Genomic DNA, 21682 nt, shown 5'->3' with positions numbered 1-21682 from the left:
TACAGGAAGAATTAAAAAACGATTCCGACTTGAGTAAATGCACGCACATATCTTTCTCTCAAAAATACTACAATCTTATTGTACAATAATGCAGACACAATATGAAAAACAAGACATTCCTTTTAACAGTTCAGATGCGATATATTAACAAGATAAGGCTAGACACGCCCACCTTTAACGAATGCGTATTGTAGATTAGATTATCCAGTCTCGCAGACTACTTTGGAATCCAGGGAACCTGCAATGGCGCTACGCAATTTAGCTTAGAATTTTGAATGGAAAAATAGAACGGCTAAATATATTAAACGCGCACTACTATTTTAGTATTATACTGATACACGACGGGCGTCTAAAATATGATATTGATTTCAATATTCATATGGTTCAATAATCCCATTTCATTGAAGAATATGACCCGAGATTAAGCAGGTGATGCCTTTGCTGTAGGGTAGAACTCCGTACCCTAGTGATAAGGGTAAATCCACTCGACCGAAGGACATCATCCAAAGATTCTGAGTTGTCAATTTATTGCTAAGTTTGTTGTTAAATATCACCCTTTAGAAGCTTTAAAATGTCTCCGATGTTGTGCTAGTGGTGTTACTGAAGATGCTGTTAGCAAGAATCGTTTGTTTATAACGTAAACTAGGGTTCGTCAGGTGAATTCTGGCAGAGTGAAAGTTTCATAGAAAGCCAGTCAAGTGTATCGCCGAGTGAAGAAAGTGAACATACAACGGTAGATCTACATGTACGCCCTCTTTGATGATTGTGTGAGTCTATTCATGAGGCCTTTCAATCATCAAGACTGGGGAGATATCACCAAGTTAATTTGAAGATTGTACTAGTATGTAAATCAAACTGATTTTGAGGATATAATATTCAGTATGAAGCAATGGTTAGAAGTTTATTTCACGATTTTCATTGGCACCATAGCCATTGCCATCAACATAGGAGTGGGAGGTAAGTTGTCTCTCTGTAACGGGAAATAACATTTACCAGTTCATGTTACTCTACATATGCACAAAAATATTGCAGGCCATAGCTATGCTAACAATTTATAGTATATGACTACGAGAAAGAACTTAATTCATTTAGCTCAATCAAACTAGTAAAGCCTAGACAAGGAGCAGGTCATTCTCTCTGTCTCAGTCAACCCCCTGTGGCAGTAGTTATTAGTGCTGGCCCGATATAAGGTTGAATCGATGTATCGTGATTCAACTTCTCATGATTCGCATATTGAATTAAATTGTTGATCTTTTTTTTTGATCCACATCAATATCGTGATATAAAATGTTCAGTTATTTCTCTGACAATCGGCAGGACTAAAAATATCAATTAGGCCTATATATTTATTCTGTTGTTTTCTTGTTAAATATTGACCTGGTTATTAATCGTGATACAAATCGTATCCTACCTGAATTGCAATATGTATCGTGACTGCAGTGGCAAAACCTACCACTAATATAGTAATAGTAATAGTAGCTGTGTAAGCAGACGTTAAACCACCAGCTCCTGGGTAGTTTTATACTATTACTATTCTCTGAATGTTTCCTTAATTAACACGTGTGTACTTTTTCACAATTTCAAAGGTTTACTGAACAATGTTACTATAGGGTGTGGGTGTATGTGGGGTGGGGGGGAGTGGGGGGGAGGTGATGGAAGGGTACTGTTGGGATTATCATAGCTTTCTGAGTTATGATTGTGTTGTAATAATGCAAAGCCAACAAAAATAAATAACTTTCCGAATAGAAGTAATTAGTGGCCAAATCAGTGTTTTAAACTTATAATGTCATAAATCTGAAATTGATCTCATCAAATTAATGGTAAATGTGAACGGTACAATATGAAATGTTACTTATTGGAAAAGAGAGATTTGAACATTATACATGTAAAATGCTCATGGTTAGACTAGCTGTTATCTTGAGCGGGAGTTGGTCATTGGGAACTGGGCCCCTAATATCAACCAATCAAGAATCATGTCTTTAGATCAGGTCCTGAGTAAATGTACACAATCTCAGTGTATTTTACTATTTTATGTTAAAAATTATATATCGTTAACCAACCCAGTCTGTTTTTATATTTTGTTCCGGGGGTGAAATGACCTGAAAATCAGGATGAAACATTATGTTTAAAAAGTACCGTAGTCAAAACTGCCCATCCTGGTAGACTTTACGGATTGCACATATCTAAAATGAAAATGCTGGCTGATTGCTAAATCCAAGTGGAGTCAAAAATTAAAATTGACAAAGTGATAATAACAGGAATTGGAAGGCTAATGCCGTGTTCACATACTTCAACCAATTTGTTATTTTATCTACAAGTACATATTTTTGTCAGCTGCAGAATTCTGAACGTGACCTTTTGTGGGAATTGTCTTTGACAATTTCAACCCTATAACAAAGCTATGGAAAAACAGAATTTAATAGTGCCACCTGTAATCTGATGGCATAATTTGATGTGAAGTACTTCAATTAAGTTCAATCCCAACCTTTCCGTTCACATATAAAATGTGAAAAGAGATTATTTACTACTATTTCCCCTACTATTATTCCTCAATCTGAAAACAACAATTGAACTGAGATCAAGAGACTATCAGTTTTAGTGTTTGTAAAAAAGATCGAAGAGCATAATTAATATCTTACTTACCTCTTCTTAGGCCTACCCTCTGACTAGTGCCCATCCCAAACTTAGGCTGCCTATCTACAGCTAGCTCCGGCTGAGAATAGGCCCTAAGCTAATTAACCGACATTTAAATTCCTACATCGACGATTTTAGTCAAAAACACTGAGTATGCGTTTAGAAATTTTTAAAAGTATTTATTTCTCTTCTATTGTCATATTGAATGAAATTAAATATGTTTATTTAGCCGCTGTGTGTATTTAAAATGTCAAACTAATCAAAGCCGAATCACAAATTAGTCCTCTAATTATTCAATATGGCAGCGCCCATGAAACATAATTTCACAGAGGCGGTTTTATTTGCGAAAACAAATTTAGGAGTATCTAACCTTGTTTTGAAAGATAAACAGATTGAAACTCTAAAGACAGTTTACAATGGTGAAGAATTTATTGCAATATTACCCATAGCACATATTATATATCGCTTTTACGCGAGTGTCAGCGACATGCCGTGTTTACATAAAACACACGTGCGTGGGTTATTTTTACTCTGTTGTCTAAACAAAGCGGTCTCGAGTCGATAAGTCCCGCCCCAAAATGATCACACGAACGTTTTACATGGCGGATAATCAGTGCAGTGTCTCATTCTGGGAAGTATGACGTAGATGGGTCGCTGCGTGCAGTATGACTAGTGCCTGGACTAGTTTGTACCGGTGTGTAAATTCATCTTATTATGGGAAGCTTATGTTAATCCCCTTTGTCTGTGTAATGATGATGCAAATATTAATGAATTTAATTTGAAAAATATGTGCAGTGTACTGTAGTCCCATGATTATTCATATTTTTTGTTATCTCAAATGGAGCCTTATAAGTTATAGGATTGCACTGTAACATAACTGTAGCGACATTCCCTGTCACTAGGGTAACTGAAATATGATCATTCCTTGTTTACAACACAGTATTTTGTACATTTCTTTTTATTGACTCTTGTGTGAATGCCACAAGAAAGTCTTTATATTAGCAAACAGATAAAACAGAGCGGACAAGTTGCAGGCTTCTTGAGAATGCATAAAATTAATAACCTACAGTAGTGTGCTTGTTCACTAAAGTGTGTTGTTTACTCGAATCTTACATTTAATGATTCCCCGTGACAAGGAGTAGGGTCGCCTGTCCAACCTCGTGGGTTTTCCCTGGGTCCTCCGGTTTCCACCCACTGTTATAGACCCCTACGCTCAAGTGAATTGAACCAAATGTTAGTCCCAAAATGACCTAGATTGTGTTGAGTGGACTTGTTAAACCCTCTCTCTCTCTCTCTCTCTCTCTCATTTAATAATTAGTTGTATGATTAAAAGAAACTAAGATTCATATCTTAAATAAATGAATGTCTTCTATCAATGATTTATATCTAATAATACACATTCATAAAGCTAAATTATATTTATACACAATTTAATAAAACACAAAATACATGTAGCATGTGCTTAACTACACATACATGTACTACTCTAAAACAGCTTTAATTTAATTTTGTGCCCTGTAAGTCAACATCAATATAAGCTTTAATTATTGATAAACTGAACAGTGGAACAAAAGCATGGTAAGCCTTAATTATACCCTGATGGATCTGAGGCTTCAAATCTAATATTGATTTCTGTGTTTACATTTTCAGTCAATGGACAACAGCAGTTTAGTGTTTTTCCAAGCAATATATCGGTTATACAGGGTCAAACAGCAGAATTAAAATGTGCTGTAACAAACAGACGAGGATCTATACAATGGACTAAAGATGGTTTTGCTCTAGGTGACATTTTCTTTTATTTACATTGAATAATTGTAAAAATGAGTGATCTTATATGACTATTAACATGACTAAACATACAGTACTAATTACTATTGAATAATTAGTTTTTTTGTTTAAAGTAATAGAATTTGAACTATTTAATTATTAAGCAGGTTCATTTGTAGCAAATAATATAAAAAAAGATATCACTAAATGACCTGGTTTGTGTTGAAATGATGTTAAATCACATTTCTCTCACCCTCCCACAACTTTACACTCCTCCTAATTATGGGTGGTTGGGGGGGGGGGGGGGTGGCGGTGGCTGGCTGAATGGTTAGCGTGCGCGCGCTGTATCATAAAGTCTGTCATTGAGTCGACTGGCGTGGTTCGAATCCCCGGTTGTACGTGGCAAGGAGTAGGGTCGCCTGTCCAACCTCGTGGGTTTTCTCCGCCGGGTCCTCCGGTTTCCTACCACTGCTAAAGACCCCTACGCGCAAGCGAATTATGTAAATAAAATTAAACCATATGTTAGTCCCGAAATGACCTAGTTTGTATCAAGTGGAGTTAAACCCCATTTCTCTCTCTCTCTCCCTAATTACGGGAAATTCAAGCACTGAAGTACCCTTAGTAATTGATTTTGTACGAGCATTTCTTAATCTTTTTGAAAACCAGGAAAAAAATAACATGGCTTGTAAATTGACAGATAAATGTAAAAATATGTTAACAACAATAGATTTGTCCCAAATTGTATACAATCTTAATTTGAACATGCAGAATGTAACTAAGCAGTTAAATCACTTGGGACCTAAAATTAGCCAAGACCTGCTAATGCTCCTTTAAGATATTGATTTCACTCATTGAACTTGAAGAGGTTAAATAAATTATTGAAATTACTTCATCAACTGTCTACACTGCATGAAGTGAGTCAATCAGTGTTAATGATTTGTGTATTTATACTACTTTAGATCTTACTAATTTTAATAGAATTTTACTATGATTATTGATTTGTTACAATCAATATGTGAATAATCATTTTGTTTTGATATGGTGTTTGATTTATTGATAATCTGTTTATACTATTCAGGCTATGATAGAGACATTCCTGGCTTCCGAAGATACTCAGTTATAGGTAATACAGATAGAGAATTTAATTTGATGATTATTAATACAATGGTTAGTGATGATGGAGAATTTCAGTGTCAAGTTGGACCTGCAGCTAATAATCCACCTATATCTGCTGGAGCTTATCTTACTATTTTAGGTGAGCTCAAATTAGATTTTAAGCTAATTACCAATTTTTGCAATATCTTCAAAATTTATCCGGTTTACAAGTTATCTAAATGGTTTATTATCAGATGAATAAACATTGAAATGTTAAACTACAGAACAATGAAAGTACCAATAATTACCTTGTAATGACCTGAATGTTATCTGTTTCAAAAGAAAGAATGCATTTCAAACTAGATGTCTGAATAGTTGAGACAATACTCTATTATTATGTCTTGTGTTATTTGTGACCTAAAGTAAAGTTTTTCACTAGAGTATGTTATCTCCATTATCTAGATTGTAGAATCACATCCATACTTACAAGATGGTCCCCTTCAATAATAAAGGACAGTCATTGTTCTGAAGATTGAGCACCATCAGATTCAGGCACATGAATCTCTATCGCGGATAGTTTTTGTTCAAGCCCCTTACAGTTGAAAACCACTCCTCATAATGTCCATATTTTATTTTTTCATCATTGATAAATGTTCAAATGTCACTGTGTAATGTAGAATATAGTCCTGGCTATAAAGTGTACATCCTAATTCTTGTAATCAAAGCACCTCTCCTTATTTACAAAATCCCTTATCTTGTACAAACTGTGTGAGCTTTTTTAGTAGTGTGATTCTGACTTTTACAAATTAACAAGAGCTTGTTTCTGCTTACCAGCAAAATATAGAAAATAATAACTGAAAGGATTAGATAAATGCAAACACACCAGCTTTTAACTGAATAATCAATAAATTAGATGGTTAAACAAATCACTGGTTTGTTATGTCTTATTTCTTAAATGTATACTAGAAAGATTATGTATTAATATTAATTTCTATCATTACAGTACCTCCTGAAATGCCAGAAATAATTGGTTACACTAATGGTTCTGTTGTTGAATTACCCAATACACAAGATTTATTACGTCTCATCTGTGTCGCTAGAAATGGTCGTCCAGCAGCAAGTATCAAATGGTATAGAAATGGTGAACCAGTCCTTCAAAATATCAATTACTTAACAGAAGACAGCGATCAAGACAGTAAATATAGAACAGCTAAAAGTACAATTACGATTAGACCAAGACAGTTTTCAGATGAGAATAATGCTTTCTATACATGTCAAGCTACTAACAGTGCTATTGTAGGAGGACCATTAAAAACAGTTGTTCAAATAAGTATATTGAGTAAGTATAAAGAAATCTGATAGAAAAATTAGTACAAAGAACACAATGTCTCTATACATAATTCAGACAACCAGAAGCAGAGTTATAACTCTATATATATATACTGAGGGTCACAGTGGCTAAGTAGGTAAGACACTGGCTTGCTATCCTGGAGGTCTGGTGTTCGATCCCGGCATTGGCAGAGAAAGTTCATCCAGATTTTCCGGCGGGGTTCCCACTTGTCCATGATGCAGGACGGAGGGCCTGACAAGGACAGCTGTCTAGTCGTTCGGATGGGATATAAAACCGAGGTCCCGTGGACATATTGGCATGCACATTAAAGATCCCTTGACAGTTGGAATTCGATATAAGAGCAGGCCATAGTGCCGCTGTCTGGGCAAAATTTCCCTCATAGCACACTGTATGGCGTATGCCCGCCTTCATTAGCCCAGTTTGGAGCAGAACAGTAGGATGTTAAATCCCATTTCATTTCATTTATATACATCCTTGCTTCTCCATATTGGACTGTCTATAAAAGTAACTGTGCTGAGACTATTATATAGCCTTCCTTTTTGTTCCCGCCTTTTGGAGAACGCTGGGGACTATTAAGATGGGTTTGTCCACTTGACTGTTTTCTCATGTTAAGCAGAGTAATATTAATAAGCAGTTTAGTTGCTTAATGCTTTATAAAAAGACAAATGTGTAATTTATTAATGAGTGTTTTCTATTATTTTTGGATTTACTGTTGAATTGTTTCTTCAATAGAAAGTCTATGTCTTATCTTATTTCTTTCAAACCCAGAATACACAATGTTTCTTCAAGTAGGATTATCCAGTTTGTTTTTATGTGTTACCTGTATGATGTATTGTATTGTGGTCATACGATAGGTGGTATGATAAAGAACTATTTCTTCCTCAAAAAGTCCAGATTTAAAGGGAGATATTTTAATCGTATTAAGAGAGTACATTTTGATTTCATGATAAACTTTCGATAGATGTGTGAAAATATGAAAGCCCCCTTGAAAGTATACTGTTTTAGGAATGAAATGTTTATTTCTAATTCATGGTTAAAGTCAAATTCGAAACAAAAGTTGTTATTTTTGCGTGTACAAGAGAAAAAACATATAGATGTCTCTTTAAAAAAATAATTCTTGGCTTATTAGTATTATTGTTGCAGGCTGTAAAATGGATTGCTTATTGATATAAATAAATAATAAGTATTCATCTATTTTACAGAACCACCAGGAAGTCCAGAAATAACAGGTTATACTAATGGTCAAGTGGTAAAAACAAACGATACTTTACAATTACGCTGTACATCTAGGGGAGGTAATCCTCTAGGTCAAGTTGTGTGGTATAGAAATGATCAACAGATAGATTTCTCCTATGTTAGCGATGGTAATAAGGCTGTCAATGAATATACATTCACTGTCCAATCATCAGATAATAATGCTGTATATAGATGTGATGTTTCGAATGTTGTTACATCCCGACCAATCACAGCTGAATTTAGATTAACAGTACACTGTAAGTGTAAAATACTATTATATTAATGTCAATTATCAGCTCTTAAAAAGATTTGTATCCAGTAATTTCCATCTTAAGTAACAAGGTTTGGTTGTAGGCCAATTTACTGATGTATCGATGCAGGTATAGATGTTTGCATGGGATAGATACATAAAACCTGGGTTCTTAATCTGTTTTGAAATGAACCGGCCAGAATTGGGTCAAATGAGGTCCCAGTAGGAAATAGGGTAATTATAAGCTTCTATTCCCTTTCATCTAACCATATTTCCATCAAAAATTATTTTTGGTACCCGTACGTTGTTTTGAAGAATGTCCTATTCTAATGTATATGAAAACCACACAAATAGGTACACCTTTCGAAACATTTTCCATATTTAATTCACGTACCGGCTTGAAGTTCACATCAGTAATATTCCTGTATTGTTCATCAGTCGATTGAAATTAGGATTTTTCTACTACTGCCAGTATCAGAAAATGCCATAGCCAAAATAAAATTACACTGCTTATGAGGTGTTTTCGATTTTTTTTTAGTTCCACCAAAAGAAGTTACCATTACTGGTGATAAATTGGCTAAAGCTGGTGAAACAGTTACCTTGACTTGTGTATCATCCAATAGTAATCCTGCTGCTGTTATCACATGGTTTGCTAAAGGTCAATCATTACCAGTTGCTTCATCTAATGTTGAAGATTCACCAGAAGGAGGTTTTATAACTCGATCAACAGTAACAGTGTCTCTAACCAATCAAGATCATAATGTTATTTATACATGTCAAGCAACTAATAATGCTCTTGGTCAGACTGTAGCTACAACCATCACATTAAGTGTTTTATGTAAGTATAGGTATTTTTCAGTCCATTAAATGGTACATTCCTTGTCCGTAGAGGTTGATATTAAAATGTTCAATTTATGTGAATTGTAATTATTTGTTTTTAATGGTTATGATGCTGGTGTAGGGTATCTAGAATTATAACCATTGTTATTACTATTATAGATCCACCAGACCCACATATTATAACTGGTTATAGTGCTGGTATAGAATATCTGGAATTATAATCATTATATATTGACCAGACCCACATATTATAACTGGTTATAGTGCTGGTATAGCATATCTAGAATTATAACCATTGTTATTACTATTATAGATCCACCAGACCCACCTATTATAACTGGTTATAGTGCTGGTACACCAGTTATAGCTGGTCAAGTACAGAGAATGAGATGTGTTTCGTCAGGTGGAAATCCTGTAGCTACACTTAAATGGTATAAAGGTTAGTGTTATTATTTATTTATTCATTGTCTATAAGATATTGGTATAGACCAAGAGATAAATGGTATAAAGGCTAGTATTAGTATTTATTTAGTGTCTATAAGATATTGGTTTAAACCAACAAATCAATAGAATAATTAGTGTCATCTGGATTAAGACAGAAGACATCAACCTCACTGTATCATGTCATTGACTATTGTATATTATCTTTGTTTCATTTACAGAATCTAATCTACTAGAAGCTGAGAATAAAGTAACAGGGAATATAGTATCATCACAATTATCTATTATAACAAAGAAAAATGATAATGGTGCTACATATAAATGTACCGCTAGTAATGAAGCTACAAGTTCACCTTTAGATGTCAGTGTTACCATAACTGTTTATTGTAAGTAATTTATTGCACATAAACAGCTAATCATGTTCATGTACTAGATGTTTGAAATTGCATCTGAGGGACAAAATGTCGTTTTAAATCTGGGAATTGTCTCGATGTAGATCATTGGGTCTGTCATCTATGCAAATTTTAAAACCACTTTGGTACTTTTCTTACCACTGCTAAATAACCCTTAATGCAAGCAATTTATTGAAATATAACATAGGTTTGTACTGAACTGACCTAGGGCCTAATTAATAAAATTTTGTAAGAATTCAGAATTTTGATTAGCTGAGAGTTTAAACCTTAACACATATTTTAGTTCTTAGCAAAGCTAATGAAAAACCTGAATTATCTTGCTCTTTTAAGTGCAAATATAGAAATTTTATATTTTGTGGGCATTGAAATTAATTTTAGACATTTTTAAATTGGATCATTTCTTTCACTAGAAAATATCCCAATGTATCATGAATTACACAGGAAATAAAGTAAATTGCTTGTATATTAACAAGTAACTTGTTTTTCTAGTTCCACCATCAACTGTAACTATCGTAGCTCAGCCTAGTGTTATACGTGCTGGAAATACTATGAACTTAACTTGTACCACAGCTTCTAGTAATCCACATGCTGATATTGTCTGGATTAAAAGTGGCCGACGTATAGCTGGCAGAAGTCAAGGTTTAAGAGATGATGAATTTGGTGGAAAGTCTGCGGTTAATGTACTGGAGTTGGTACCAACTTGGTTAGATCATGGAGCTCTGTATGGATGTCGTGCTACTAATACATTAATTAGTCAATCAGTCAATGATGGTATTACATTAAATGTATTATGTAAGTATTTACACGACAATCTTATAATGTTTACTCTTGAAATCAGGATTTTGAAATATTTCCTCTTTTTATCTGTAATTTTTGTACATTCTGAGTTGTTTAGAACCAATAATTCTACAAATTTCATTCTCAAAAACGGTTTGTTTGAAACAATACCTCTGATATAATGATTTCACTCAAGACTTCAGACGTTTTATCAACCACTGGTTAGACAAAGTGATTTGCACTCAATCGAATTTTCATCTTTAACGTCCATCTAATTCAAATTGATTACCCTAATCAGTGAATTTATCAACGCTGATTTCTGAAGCTATTACACCAAATTGCCAAATCACCTCCTGGTGGGGTTTGTCGATTTAATCAGGTGGTCACATGTTTTCTTCATCTATGTCCAGCCACAAGAATTGTTTACAGCTAATCCGCACATTTAACGAACTCGCCAAAGTACTTTGAAATCAACTATACTATCACATGACATCTCCACTAAATTGAAATCGATTTAGCATGTCGATAAAAACGCCTTTCATTTTACTAGTGTCAAGGCAAAAGACTTTGTGTTGAATTTGAGTTATTGATCAGAAGTGAAATTTAAAAAATCTAATCAACGATCTAGAGGCTAAAGTTATCATCCGATTGGTTTGAAATTTAAACACAAAGACAAAGATTCCTATTGTTTTCCGATAGTTACTGTAAGAATTACTGTAACAATTTATCAGTATGTTGTGTTTTGTTTTTATTTCAGTTAAACCAGTGTTTAGTTCTTCATCATTAGAACAAGTTGATATAATAGAAGATCAGAGTAAAAGTTTAAACTATACTGTTAATGCTAACCCTACAGAAGTTACCTATACTTTATATAGAGAGGGTATTAAACTTAATATAGCCAGTGTATCTAGATTTAATCTAGCTCTTGGTGTACTTAATATTACTACCATTAAAAAAGCTGATAAAGGCAACTACAGTATGGAAGCTAAAAACAGTGAAGGAACAACCACTTTAAATTTTACTATTAATGTTAGATGTAAGTAAATAAACTATTTTTTTTTGAAGATACTTTTATCCATAAAATACTTTGGGTCAGCACAGAATAGAGTTTCAAAACAACAGTTATGTATCAAATATCAAATTTTTAAAAAAAAAAAATAAACTAAATTCAGAACATTTTGTTTCCCTTTACATTTTAATTTTTATGGCTCATAAACTCTACACAGGACAGAATTCTCTATCAGATTTCTAAAAATTTAGTTTTTTGGTTTATTGACGTTGATTTTGGAGCCAGCTTAGAATAGTTTGCTGGTGGTGGGAATATTTCGAGGATGATAAACCCCTTTATATATTTGAAATATATTTTTCAGATCCTCCAACCATTACTAGAATAACAGATACAGTAATGGAAGATGAAGGCGGCACAGCATTCTTTGAATGTATAGCTGATGCCAATCCTTTAGTACCAAATATGGTAAGATGGACAAGAGAGAACTTTGATATGTCTAAAACCAAGGTGACGTATGAGAATGGTAAAGGTTATTTAACAGTGTATAATCTAGATAAAGCTGATACCGGGGAGTTTACATGTACTGCTGATAATAGAATTGGAAGTGAAGTAACAAAAACTGCTCAACTTACTGTTAAATGTAAGTATTAATAATAGAAACAGGTTTTACATTGGAACAATACGTACAAATGTCATTGTTATGTCAATAATTGAAGTAAACAACTAGCCGTGTTTATAGATGGCCACTTCCAATGTTCTGTGCATTATTGATAAGACGATTCTCAACACAAGATTGTCAGATTTTCTATGGATGATCTGCAAAGACTTGGCTGATCATTTCCAGAACATTTATTAGCATATAAATGGATCCTATAGCATTAAAATCATTTGTTTAAACATCTCTTGCATCTTTATGTTTCTTAGATAAAAGGAGTGGTGGATAACTTCAAAACAATTCATATTTAATGTTTAAATTCTATTTATATTTAGATGCACCTGAAATAGATAAGTCACGTGAACTTTCTAAAGCAGCTAGTAATAAAGGTTTAACAGGTCAATTAGTATGTAAAGCTGAGGGAGCACCTAAAGTCACATTTCAATGGAAAAAGGTATATAAAGTTTACATCATTGATTCAACAAATAATCTTTGCACTATGGAGAACTAGGATAAAATGTCTTGTGTACCATACAATGAGTTTCAACATTCACTTCGAGGTTCAAAGATACAAATGTGTGGTTATATATTCAGCTTGCTACTTTCTGTGCTAGTTTACCACATCTGATGCGAAAACCTTGAGCTTTGAATATTAAAAGTGTCTTTCTACTGTGATCTTGCTAAGACTTATGTAGTATTGTTCTCTTATATCAACTTATTATTGATGGTATATTTAAAAAAAAACTTATCAGTGATCAAGACTTTATCTATTTTCAGAATGGTGTTGTTTTGGACACATCAAATAATAAATATTCTATCACCACAACAAAAATTGACAATGTTCATTATAAGAATATATTACAAATTAAAGATGTACGTAAGGTAGACTATGGTCCATATCAGTGTATAGCTATCAATGAAAAAGGAACTGATAATTTTGAAATCAAATTGGATGGCACAAGTAAGTATCTGTGTACTTATTAGTAAAGATTATTCAACAAAATTTGAATTTTTTAAGAAAGAAAAACCAGTTGCAAATATGTCACTATCTGATTGTGAAAACAAATGTATAATGTATATGATAAACCCTTGACTCCGGAAGAGTTGAGTTGAGTATATTTATTCAGTTAAAGTTACAACTGTTTTGTATTTCAGGTTCACCAGATGCACCATATGATATAGAGTTTGTTAATGCTACACATAATTCTATAACATTAAAATGGAAGGCAGGATTTGATGGTGGATTACCAACATCATTTCGTGTAAAATATAGACAAGTAGATAGTCGAGGTTTTATTTATGTTGATGTACAACCTCCAGCAGCTACAACATTTACACTTACAGGTACGATCTCTACTTCATCTTGTTAGTTTAAACCAATGTTGTTATTTCAGAATTTTTCTTGTCAGACATTTTTACTGAAAATAAAGGAGCGAGACTCATATCGTTATTTAAGCAGACAGTTTCAGATTACAATTAAAATACATGTGTCAACAAAATATTCAAATTCGTACATATTAAAAATAGGTGTACCTCGCTAATTTTCATATTTAATTCTCGTATGGTATTCAGATTTATGTCAGTAGTATTCCTACAAAATTACGTGTTTTCATAATATGACAGAAATAAACTTGCTGACCTGTACATGCTTCTAATTCACACCCTTAATATTCCCTCAAAATTACCTGCTTTCGTTTATACGACAGCAAATGAAATCATAACGTCCGAAATAAGAATAGTATGTGATGCCACAATGGATTTCTATTTACACCATGTGGGCTTGAATGACAACACAAACTGACCGGAAATAAAACTACTTTATTATAAGAACCACATATGATATTGGCACAGATATGGCAAGGATACAACAATTATCATGTTTGTTATTGGCCTACGTGACCGGTAACATATATTACGCGACATAAATCAACCCTATTAAAAGTTTCGTAGTAAGCAATGCATGATATGCGATGATTTCCGTGTAACATCAAGATCGCAGGAACATGCCACTGTAGATAAGAATTTCTATATGGAGTCTTGAAAGATGTAGTTTTATTACGGAAAATAAGTATGGATATGTACAAAATATTTTGTTTTCGTTCAATGGAAAATGGTGTGTAATGGCAAGTGTGTTGCCAGGTGGGACTATGTAGCATCGTCACATTTTCTTGGTCTAATAGTAGGCAGTAGATAAGAATCGAAGCATTTTGAAAGTTATAATGACTGTCCATTGATTTAGGGTGTTATATACTATTAGGATATGTGACATCTATGACTAGTTTCTATATGCTGCTGGCAATGTCTGACATTGGAGAAATCACAAGGTAATTACCCAGGTTAAGCTTATAATCCTTTTATTGGATTGATAATTAGTCCGACAAAGGAGAAGCAATGACTTTTGTTCAAGATTGGATTAAGTCAGCCAATCAAGGCAAATTAAGTAGGTGCATAGACGGTATCTTGATGTCCGATTGGGCATATTCCTGGTCGAACGTTTGGAAAAGAACATAGGACATGTCCAGAATATACAGGCGAAACAGCATCAATGATTTAAACATAAATTTAGTCTGTGATTAGTCTGAAAATTTGATCAGAATGAGTTTGGCCCATCACTAGTTTAAATGACAAATATTATCTCCATTCTACACTTTATTTTCACTTAGATGAAAGAAGTTTAGTCTATTTAAAGTTGTTGGTTTCCCTCTTTTGATGTGAATTTAGTAGTTAAAATCTTAACAGTTGCTCACGGACAATAAAGAAAAGATACTGTTCTAGACACCTTGCTTATCACTTTACTAAAGTTCAACAAAATCTGATAAATAATTTTTCAAATTAAATTGTGTTCTGTGATAAACAAGATGCTTTGAATAGAATTATATTTACTGGTGCTCATGGGATTTCAATAAGTACAAGTATAGATAAATTTGTAGAATAATTTGTCAAATGTAAATTAAGTAAATTTCCCACAAGAGTGTTTTATATATAATTAATTATTTCAGGACTTGAACTAGGTCATCAATATCAGCTAACTGTATCAGCTTTTAATAGTCTTGGTGAAACATACCAATATAGTAGTATTACTGCTAAAACTTCTAGTAAGTATATTTACATTGGTAGATTATCAACAGATATTAAGTGAAATATGAAATATTTGTCCAAATAATTTGATGTCTGTCGTGTTATGTCTACAGGAATGGACTGATAGCATCGTTTAATTTTAGGCAGATTGTCATTCTGAATTGACATAAATGGCACAATAAATAGGGTCACCTGTCCAACCTCGGGTTTTCTTTCAGTCATCATCCAGTTTCCTCCCACTGCTAAAGATACTTACGGGCAATAACCTAGTTTGGTTTCTGTTGAGTGGATGTTAAACCCCATATGTATCTCTGTCTCTCGCTTTGTCACTCTCTTGTAAGCATATCCAGCCTTATGCATGAGTCGAGTTGCTACTAGTACTATAGCTAAATAAGATTGTTTTGTTTGGTTATGGTATATATTTTATTTCTAGGTGTAGCACCACCAGAAGATATATCAACATCAACATTACAGAATGCTGAAGAAGTACCTATTATTATCATATTAGTTGTATGTATTGTTGGAGTATTTCTACTAACATTAAATGTTGGTCTTATTCTCTTCTTTGTTAGAAGACGAAGAAAGAGATTAGAAGGTTAGTTTATTTATTTATGTATATCTTATACATAAGGTCTGTCATTCAGTTTGGTTTTTATCCCTGGCTTATATGTGACAAGGAGTAGGTTGTCTGCCTAACCACATGGCATGGGTGTTCACTGGGTCCTCCAATTTCTTCTCCTGCACGCAATTGAACTATTGTATATTGTAAGATATAGTTTTTTGAATACTATAAAGGCTGATTTTATAATCCAAGTGTGACAACCAGCATTGACGATTTAACTGTTATCAACAAGTGTTGCCTGGCAAACTATTGTTTGCATTGGCCTTGGGATCAAATAATTTTTTAACCAATTTTGTTTTGGTGGGTGAGTGGTGGGTAGAGTATCATATACAATCTACATTTGTCTTTTATTGTGGCTTGTTGCCTGTTGAAGTAGTATTGTTATACAAGTTATATTGTTATATTTTAGATGGTAGTGATACTACAAGTCATACTAATACATTAGAGTTATATGGTATGAATAAAATAGATAATGTAACCTATCCACCATCAGCTAGTGATGATGTTCGGAGTTGTGGTACATGTGATAAAAACATAGAAGATTTTTATGATGATTATCCTCCTAATTATGATGTAAGTGCTATCATACTTTATTCATTATAACTAGAAATATTCAACGTCTGAGTTCAGGGAGATTGGTTCTAATATAAGGTCTGTTACCTATGCCAATCACATGTTCAATCTTGTATTTGTACGTGACAAAGAAGTAGTGTTGTCTGTCTTACTCAGTGAGATTTCTCCATTTTTCTCCCAATTCTAAATACCATTATTGAAATAAAAAAAATATTAATCCTAAAATGCAGAGGTTGTTAAACCCTATTTTCCTCTCTCCGAATGAATTCTACTAAACACTGAAATAGTCAATTTGTGGAGTACTAGCCAATTATAAAATATTTGAAACAGTGAAAAGTTTCATTCAAATTAGTAGTCTTAAAGATAATGTGTTATATGATACTGTGTTAATATTTTTAGATGGGTCCTGATTATAAGAATGACTATATATCAACAAACCTGGATAATCGAGGCTCTACATATATGAGTCGAGCCCAGGATTATATGAGAGTTAGTCCACGACCTCATACAATGGAGGATGAAGATGATGATGGTCATCCTCAACAGTGGACAGAAGGTAGCTTTATTTCTTTATAACTGCCTTATTAAACATGTTAATATATTGATTCAATAATACTGTTTGTTTATATTGTCATATTTTATTACAGTATAATAGTTATGTTTAATTATTAAACATACATTATGCAAGAGCTAAATCTGTCTATTGTGCAGGTCTTTCTTTAGGCCTGAAATGTTATCTAAATTATTAATTAGACATTAATTAAATTATCCAGACCATAATCAACTCTAGATGGCATCGCTAGCCAATGATCTTTAGTGGATTATGAGCTGATATACTGCATAACTTTCCTTCACGATTTAACGATTAAATGGATAATCGAGACAATGCTATTTATCGTACTGACTTTAGTAATGATGATCGAGGCTAGGTGGAAATTTCAATCGCTTAGTTCTCGGTTCATAGTGGATCAATTTGAATGAAATTTTCAGCAAATTGCCTTTACATTATCTAGTTTTTACCTATTATAGTGAGAACTGCCAACTCGTTATCGAATCTCCCATAATGTATCTTTAAGTTTAATAGCAGATTGACAAATAATGTTTTTGTAAAATATTAAGTCATTATAATTGAGAAATTCAACCTCACCAATTACAAGCGGTATATAACAGCCATAGTTCTATTCAGTATAATACAGGAAATTATTCTTACAGATCCTTATCAGGTAGCATTACCACATAAAGGTAGCATGCAGGATGCTTATTACCGTCCAGGTACAGATACAAGACCAAAGGTAGCTTATTTTACATACAGTACAACCACATTCTAAATTGAACTTTTTTTTATTAAAAATCATAATAGTAGTCTTTGGAGTGAAAAATACATTAATTTATATTGTTGAGGAAATCTTAATCTTGTTACAGTGTTTTAAATATTTTGTGGTTTAGATGTAAAATTACGGCTAATAATTTTACTGTAGTAAGAAGTAGTATATATCTATTAATATATTTACAGAGTGTAACAGATATGTTTGATCGACCAGCCAGCCGTCCTAGTAGTAGATGTGAGCGAACACCTCCCCCTCCTCCAGTACGTACTTCCAGTACCAGACTAGGAGATAACTTACCCCCTCTTCCTGCCAGAAATTATGGTCCTCAGGATCTACCTCCACGCTATGCACCTCCACCAGGTAAATATACATAGTCATAAAGCAGGGAAACAAGTTTGAAGTCTTTGTAAGCTATAGGCAATATGCCTGAATAGATTGCACATAAACATGGTTGCATTGACCATTGCCATGTAGCATTCAGTTACCATGGACAGTCCTTTTATGGATCAAAAATTATATTCTCTATAAAATATTAATATTTTTTCAGATTTTTCTTCTTGTGGTGCATCATACATAAGGTTTCATTGAACGCCTGGTTAAAACATGTTTATTATTGGTGGTCTGAGATTGTTGCCAATGTTGGGTTCTGAACTCAGAATCAGTATTTTAGCTAGAAAAACTCTACTCAATTACAAGTCTCTTTCTAATGTCTTAAATGTTTGATTTTGTATCTTACAGGCACAGTTGATGCATTATCACCAAACATTGTCTCAAATCCTCATTATAATGGCCCACCAACTTTGTCAGATGCCCAGCAAGCAGCACAACGAGTTCATACTGAACCTCGTATGAGGGGTCATTTAGTGTAAATAAAAACTCAACTATGCATAATACAACATTACAAACATATTTATATTGGTGCTAATCCATGTGATACAAGCTGATTCATTCAAAATTACAACATTTTAAATATTAGTTTAAACATAGTAGCTTGAAACTATAGTAAAAGTTGTTATTACAGATAATAAAAGGTTGTGAACGTGATAGTGAACCCTGTATCACACCTATTTAAATCAAACTTGTATTTTTTACTTTATATTTATTTTTGTGTTTCTTTGGTTGTATTGTATTGTGAATAGGAAGAAAACATTGATTGAGGTTAACTTTAGTGATACTGTATGCTCATAGGTACTTTTTTCATGAACTTTTCTTGTCTTGTAATTTTGATTAGTTAGAAAGCAAATTTGGTAGACTAATGAAAATAATCGACAGGCTGATGTAGCAGTGGTTGATGAGCTGGTAATGCTTGTGACAATTGCTTCAGGAATATGCTTTCTGCTAGTGAGTAGAATTTGTATTTTAAAATGCTCAAAAGTTTTGAAATATTGGGTATTTTTTTTAGCATCAGTGTAATATGAGATGTTGTTGGGCACATATCACTAACAAACCCATAACACCTAGCCTCACCCAATTTATATTATCTAGAACTATTGTAGCCATTATAAATTATGGCAAGACATGTAAAAATACTCATTATTTGATTGGAAAATAAATACACAAGCGAGTTGATATTTTTCAGTTAATAATTCTTATAATCAAAATGTTTTTCTCAATCAAATAAAAAGTGTGCACTTGCATTATCAAAGAAAAATGAGCTGGATGTAATTTGGAATTATTGCTCACACTGTTCAAATGAAACAAAAACCAACATGGTAACCACATTACATTTTATACTCATTCATTCAGGAACTTTTGTCTTATTTTTTTCTTAATTTAAATTTTCATAGTACCACATATTTGCAAATAAGTTTTATACTTAAGGCAGGTGCATAAATACTGTTATGTAGTATTTAGTTGTTAAAATAGATTTTGAAACAGTAATAATATCCAACGAATGAATTGTCATATCAGTTATATGTTTAACCCTTATATGGGAATGGTGATGTTTTTGTCACCCATGTTTTACAGGGACAGGTATCTTAATATAGTTTTAAACACACAGAGTGTGGAATTATTATTCCAAAAAATATCATACTTAACACACACAAATTGAAATGGTTAAAACATACTAAACAAAAATATAGCTAATTGTATATTCATGTAATAGATATATTTTACCTGGTAGTTTGGATGTGTGTTCAATTCGATAGTCGATAGTTATTTAGGTAATATATCACTATCTAAAGCTGAGTTAAAACTTTGTTAAATTTGTTGGTTATAGATTACAGTATTGATATTTTTCCCTCACTCTGTCTCAAGTGGTAATAGTTTAGTTGAAGTTGATTTATATTCAATTCTCAGCTAAACTTAGAAGTTAGTGCTTAAAGGTAGTATATAACACATATCTCAATAAATCATCTACTTTAAATATATCATTTAGTATCAATCATTTGGTTGTAATCAATTAAATTTACCAATAATTAATTCCAGATTCAGAACTTTAATGTTAAGCTTTATTAACACCAATTACTTATTGGATTATAACTCTGATTTTGTGCTTGAAATTCCAAGGGGAAAATTTATGAATCCGCAAATGTTTTCAACATTTGCTTGGAATCAAATTTACCAAAAGGATCAATTCCAACTGGTCCTTTCCAATCTTTTAGGAGATGTGGGGTGGGAAGGGATGGATATCAAATATTAACATAAAATTCATGTCCAGGTGGCTAACATCCCACTGGGACATTTGAAATTCCATTCAAATTTGTCCTTTAACTTTGGAGACAAATAAGGCCCATGCCATAGATTTTGATTTCTGTTAGTATGTATTTCTGTCAGTCAAACTATCTGAATCTCCAAAGTGCTAAATCAACATTTCAAAATATTAATTGTGAATATTATATCTGATCATCACTAATTATACATATGTAATATATATATATATAAATATATTGTAATGATTATATACTTTAATGTGTGTTTTCAACAAGTGTATGTATATAGATTTTTTTTTCAATATATATATTTAACAGAAATGTTACAGTATTATTTTCAACATAAAAAAAGATTATTGCATTTTATAGTTTTATATTTAGAATAGAGATAGTTTATTATAGATTGAGAAAATCATGTCTCTGGTGAAAACAGTTCATATATTAATCCTTGACTTATCCAAATATATTTATTATGAACTGTGCCAAAACTGTTGTGTGCCAAATATGTTATTTTATCTCACAAATCTAAAAGATCAAAAAAATTGCAACTTTTTATTTCCAATATTCTAATTTCATGTCATGTTATTAATGTTTCATCTTTTTATGAAAAGAAGCAAAAATATTCTAATGAATTGTAGATTTTGATTTATTACAATAATAGCACTTTACAATTATATTACAATTTATTTATTTATTTCCACCAAACATTTATTTATCATATTCATAAAGAGCAATAATAAAACAATCAATTTGGAATGTGTGTTTTGTTATTTCACAAGGAGCTGACATTTGTGGGTTTATCCCAACATCCATGTTCCTGAAGCAACGACTGCAAGTTTTACAACATCTAGAAGTTGCTAAACTGGTCTGCAATTCCCGAACCTATAGCTACGTTATCTCCCTTTAATGCAGACATGTGAACAATAGTGACCAATTAGATGCTGTGACACAAACACACT

At 32.7% G+C, this 21682-nt stretch overlaps 1 protein-coding gene across 1 annotated transcript; it reads left to right on the top strand.

The window, feature by feature from the left end:
• Window positions 1–217: 217 nt before the first annotated feature.
• On the top strand, window positions 218–21479 carry LOC126829254 (nephrin). Its single transcript, XM_050559007.2, has 21 exons — window positions 218–957; window positions 4285–4416; window positions 5480–5656; window positions 6500–6835; window positions 8050–8340; window positions 8872–9171; window positions 9487–9612; window positions 9836–10000; window positions 10517–10819; window positions 11562–11840; window positions 12175–12453; window positions 12804–12922; window positions 13246–13429; window positions 13624–13812; window positions 15468–15563; window positions 15980–16141; window positions 16578–16741; window positions 17141–17297; window positions 17954–18033; window positions 18255–18429; window positions 18808–21479. The coding sequence occupies exons 1-21, from the start codon at window positions 882–884 to the stop codon at window positions 18936–18938; spliced, it is 3921 nt and encodes a 1306-aa protein (XP_050414964.2). The 5' UTR covers window positions 218–881; the 3' UTR covers window positions 18939–21479.
• The last annotated feature ends 203 nt before the right edge of the window (window positions 21480–21682 follow it).

This window comes from Patella vulgata, chromosome 8, assembly GCF_932274485.2.
Source record: "Patella vulgata chromosome 8, xgPatVulg1.2, whole genome shotgun sequence".
In the NCBI taxonomy this organism is placed as follows: Eukaryota; Metazoa; Mollusca; class Gastropoda; family Patellidae; genus Patella; species Patella vulgata.
This window is presented reverse-complemented; position numbering and strand designations above follow the sequence as displayed.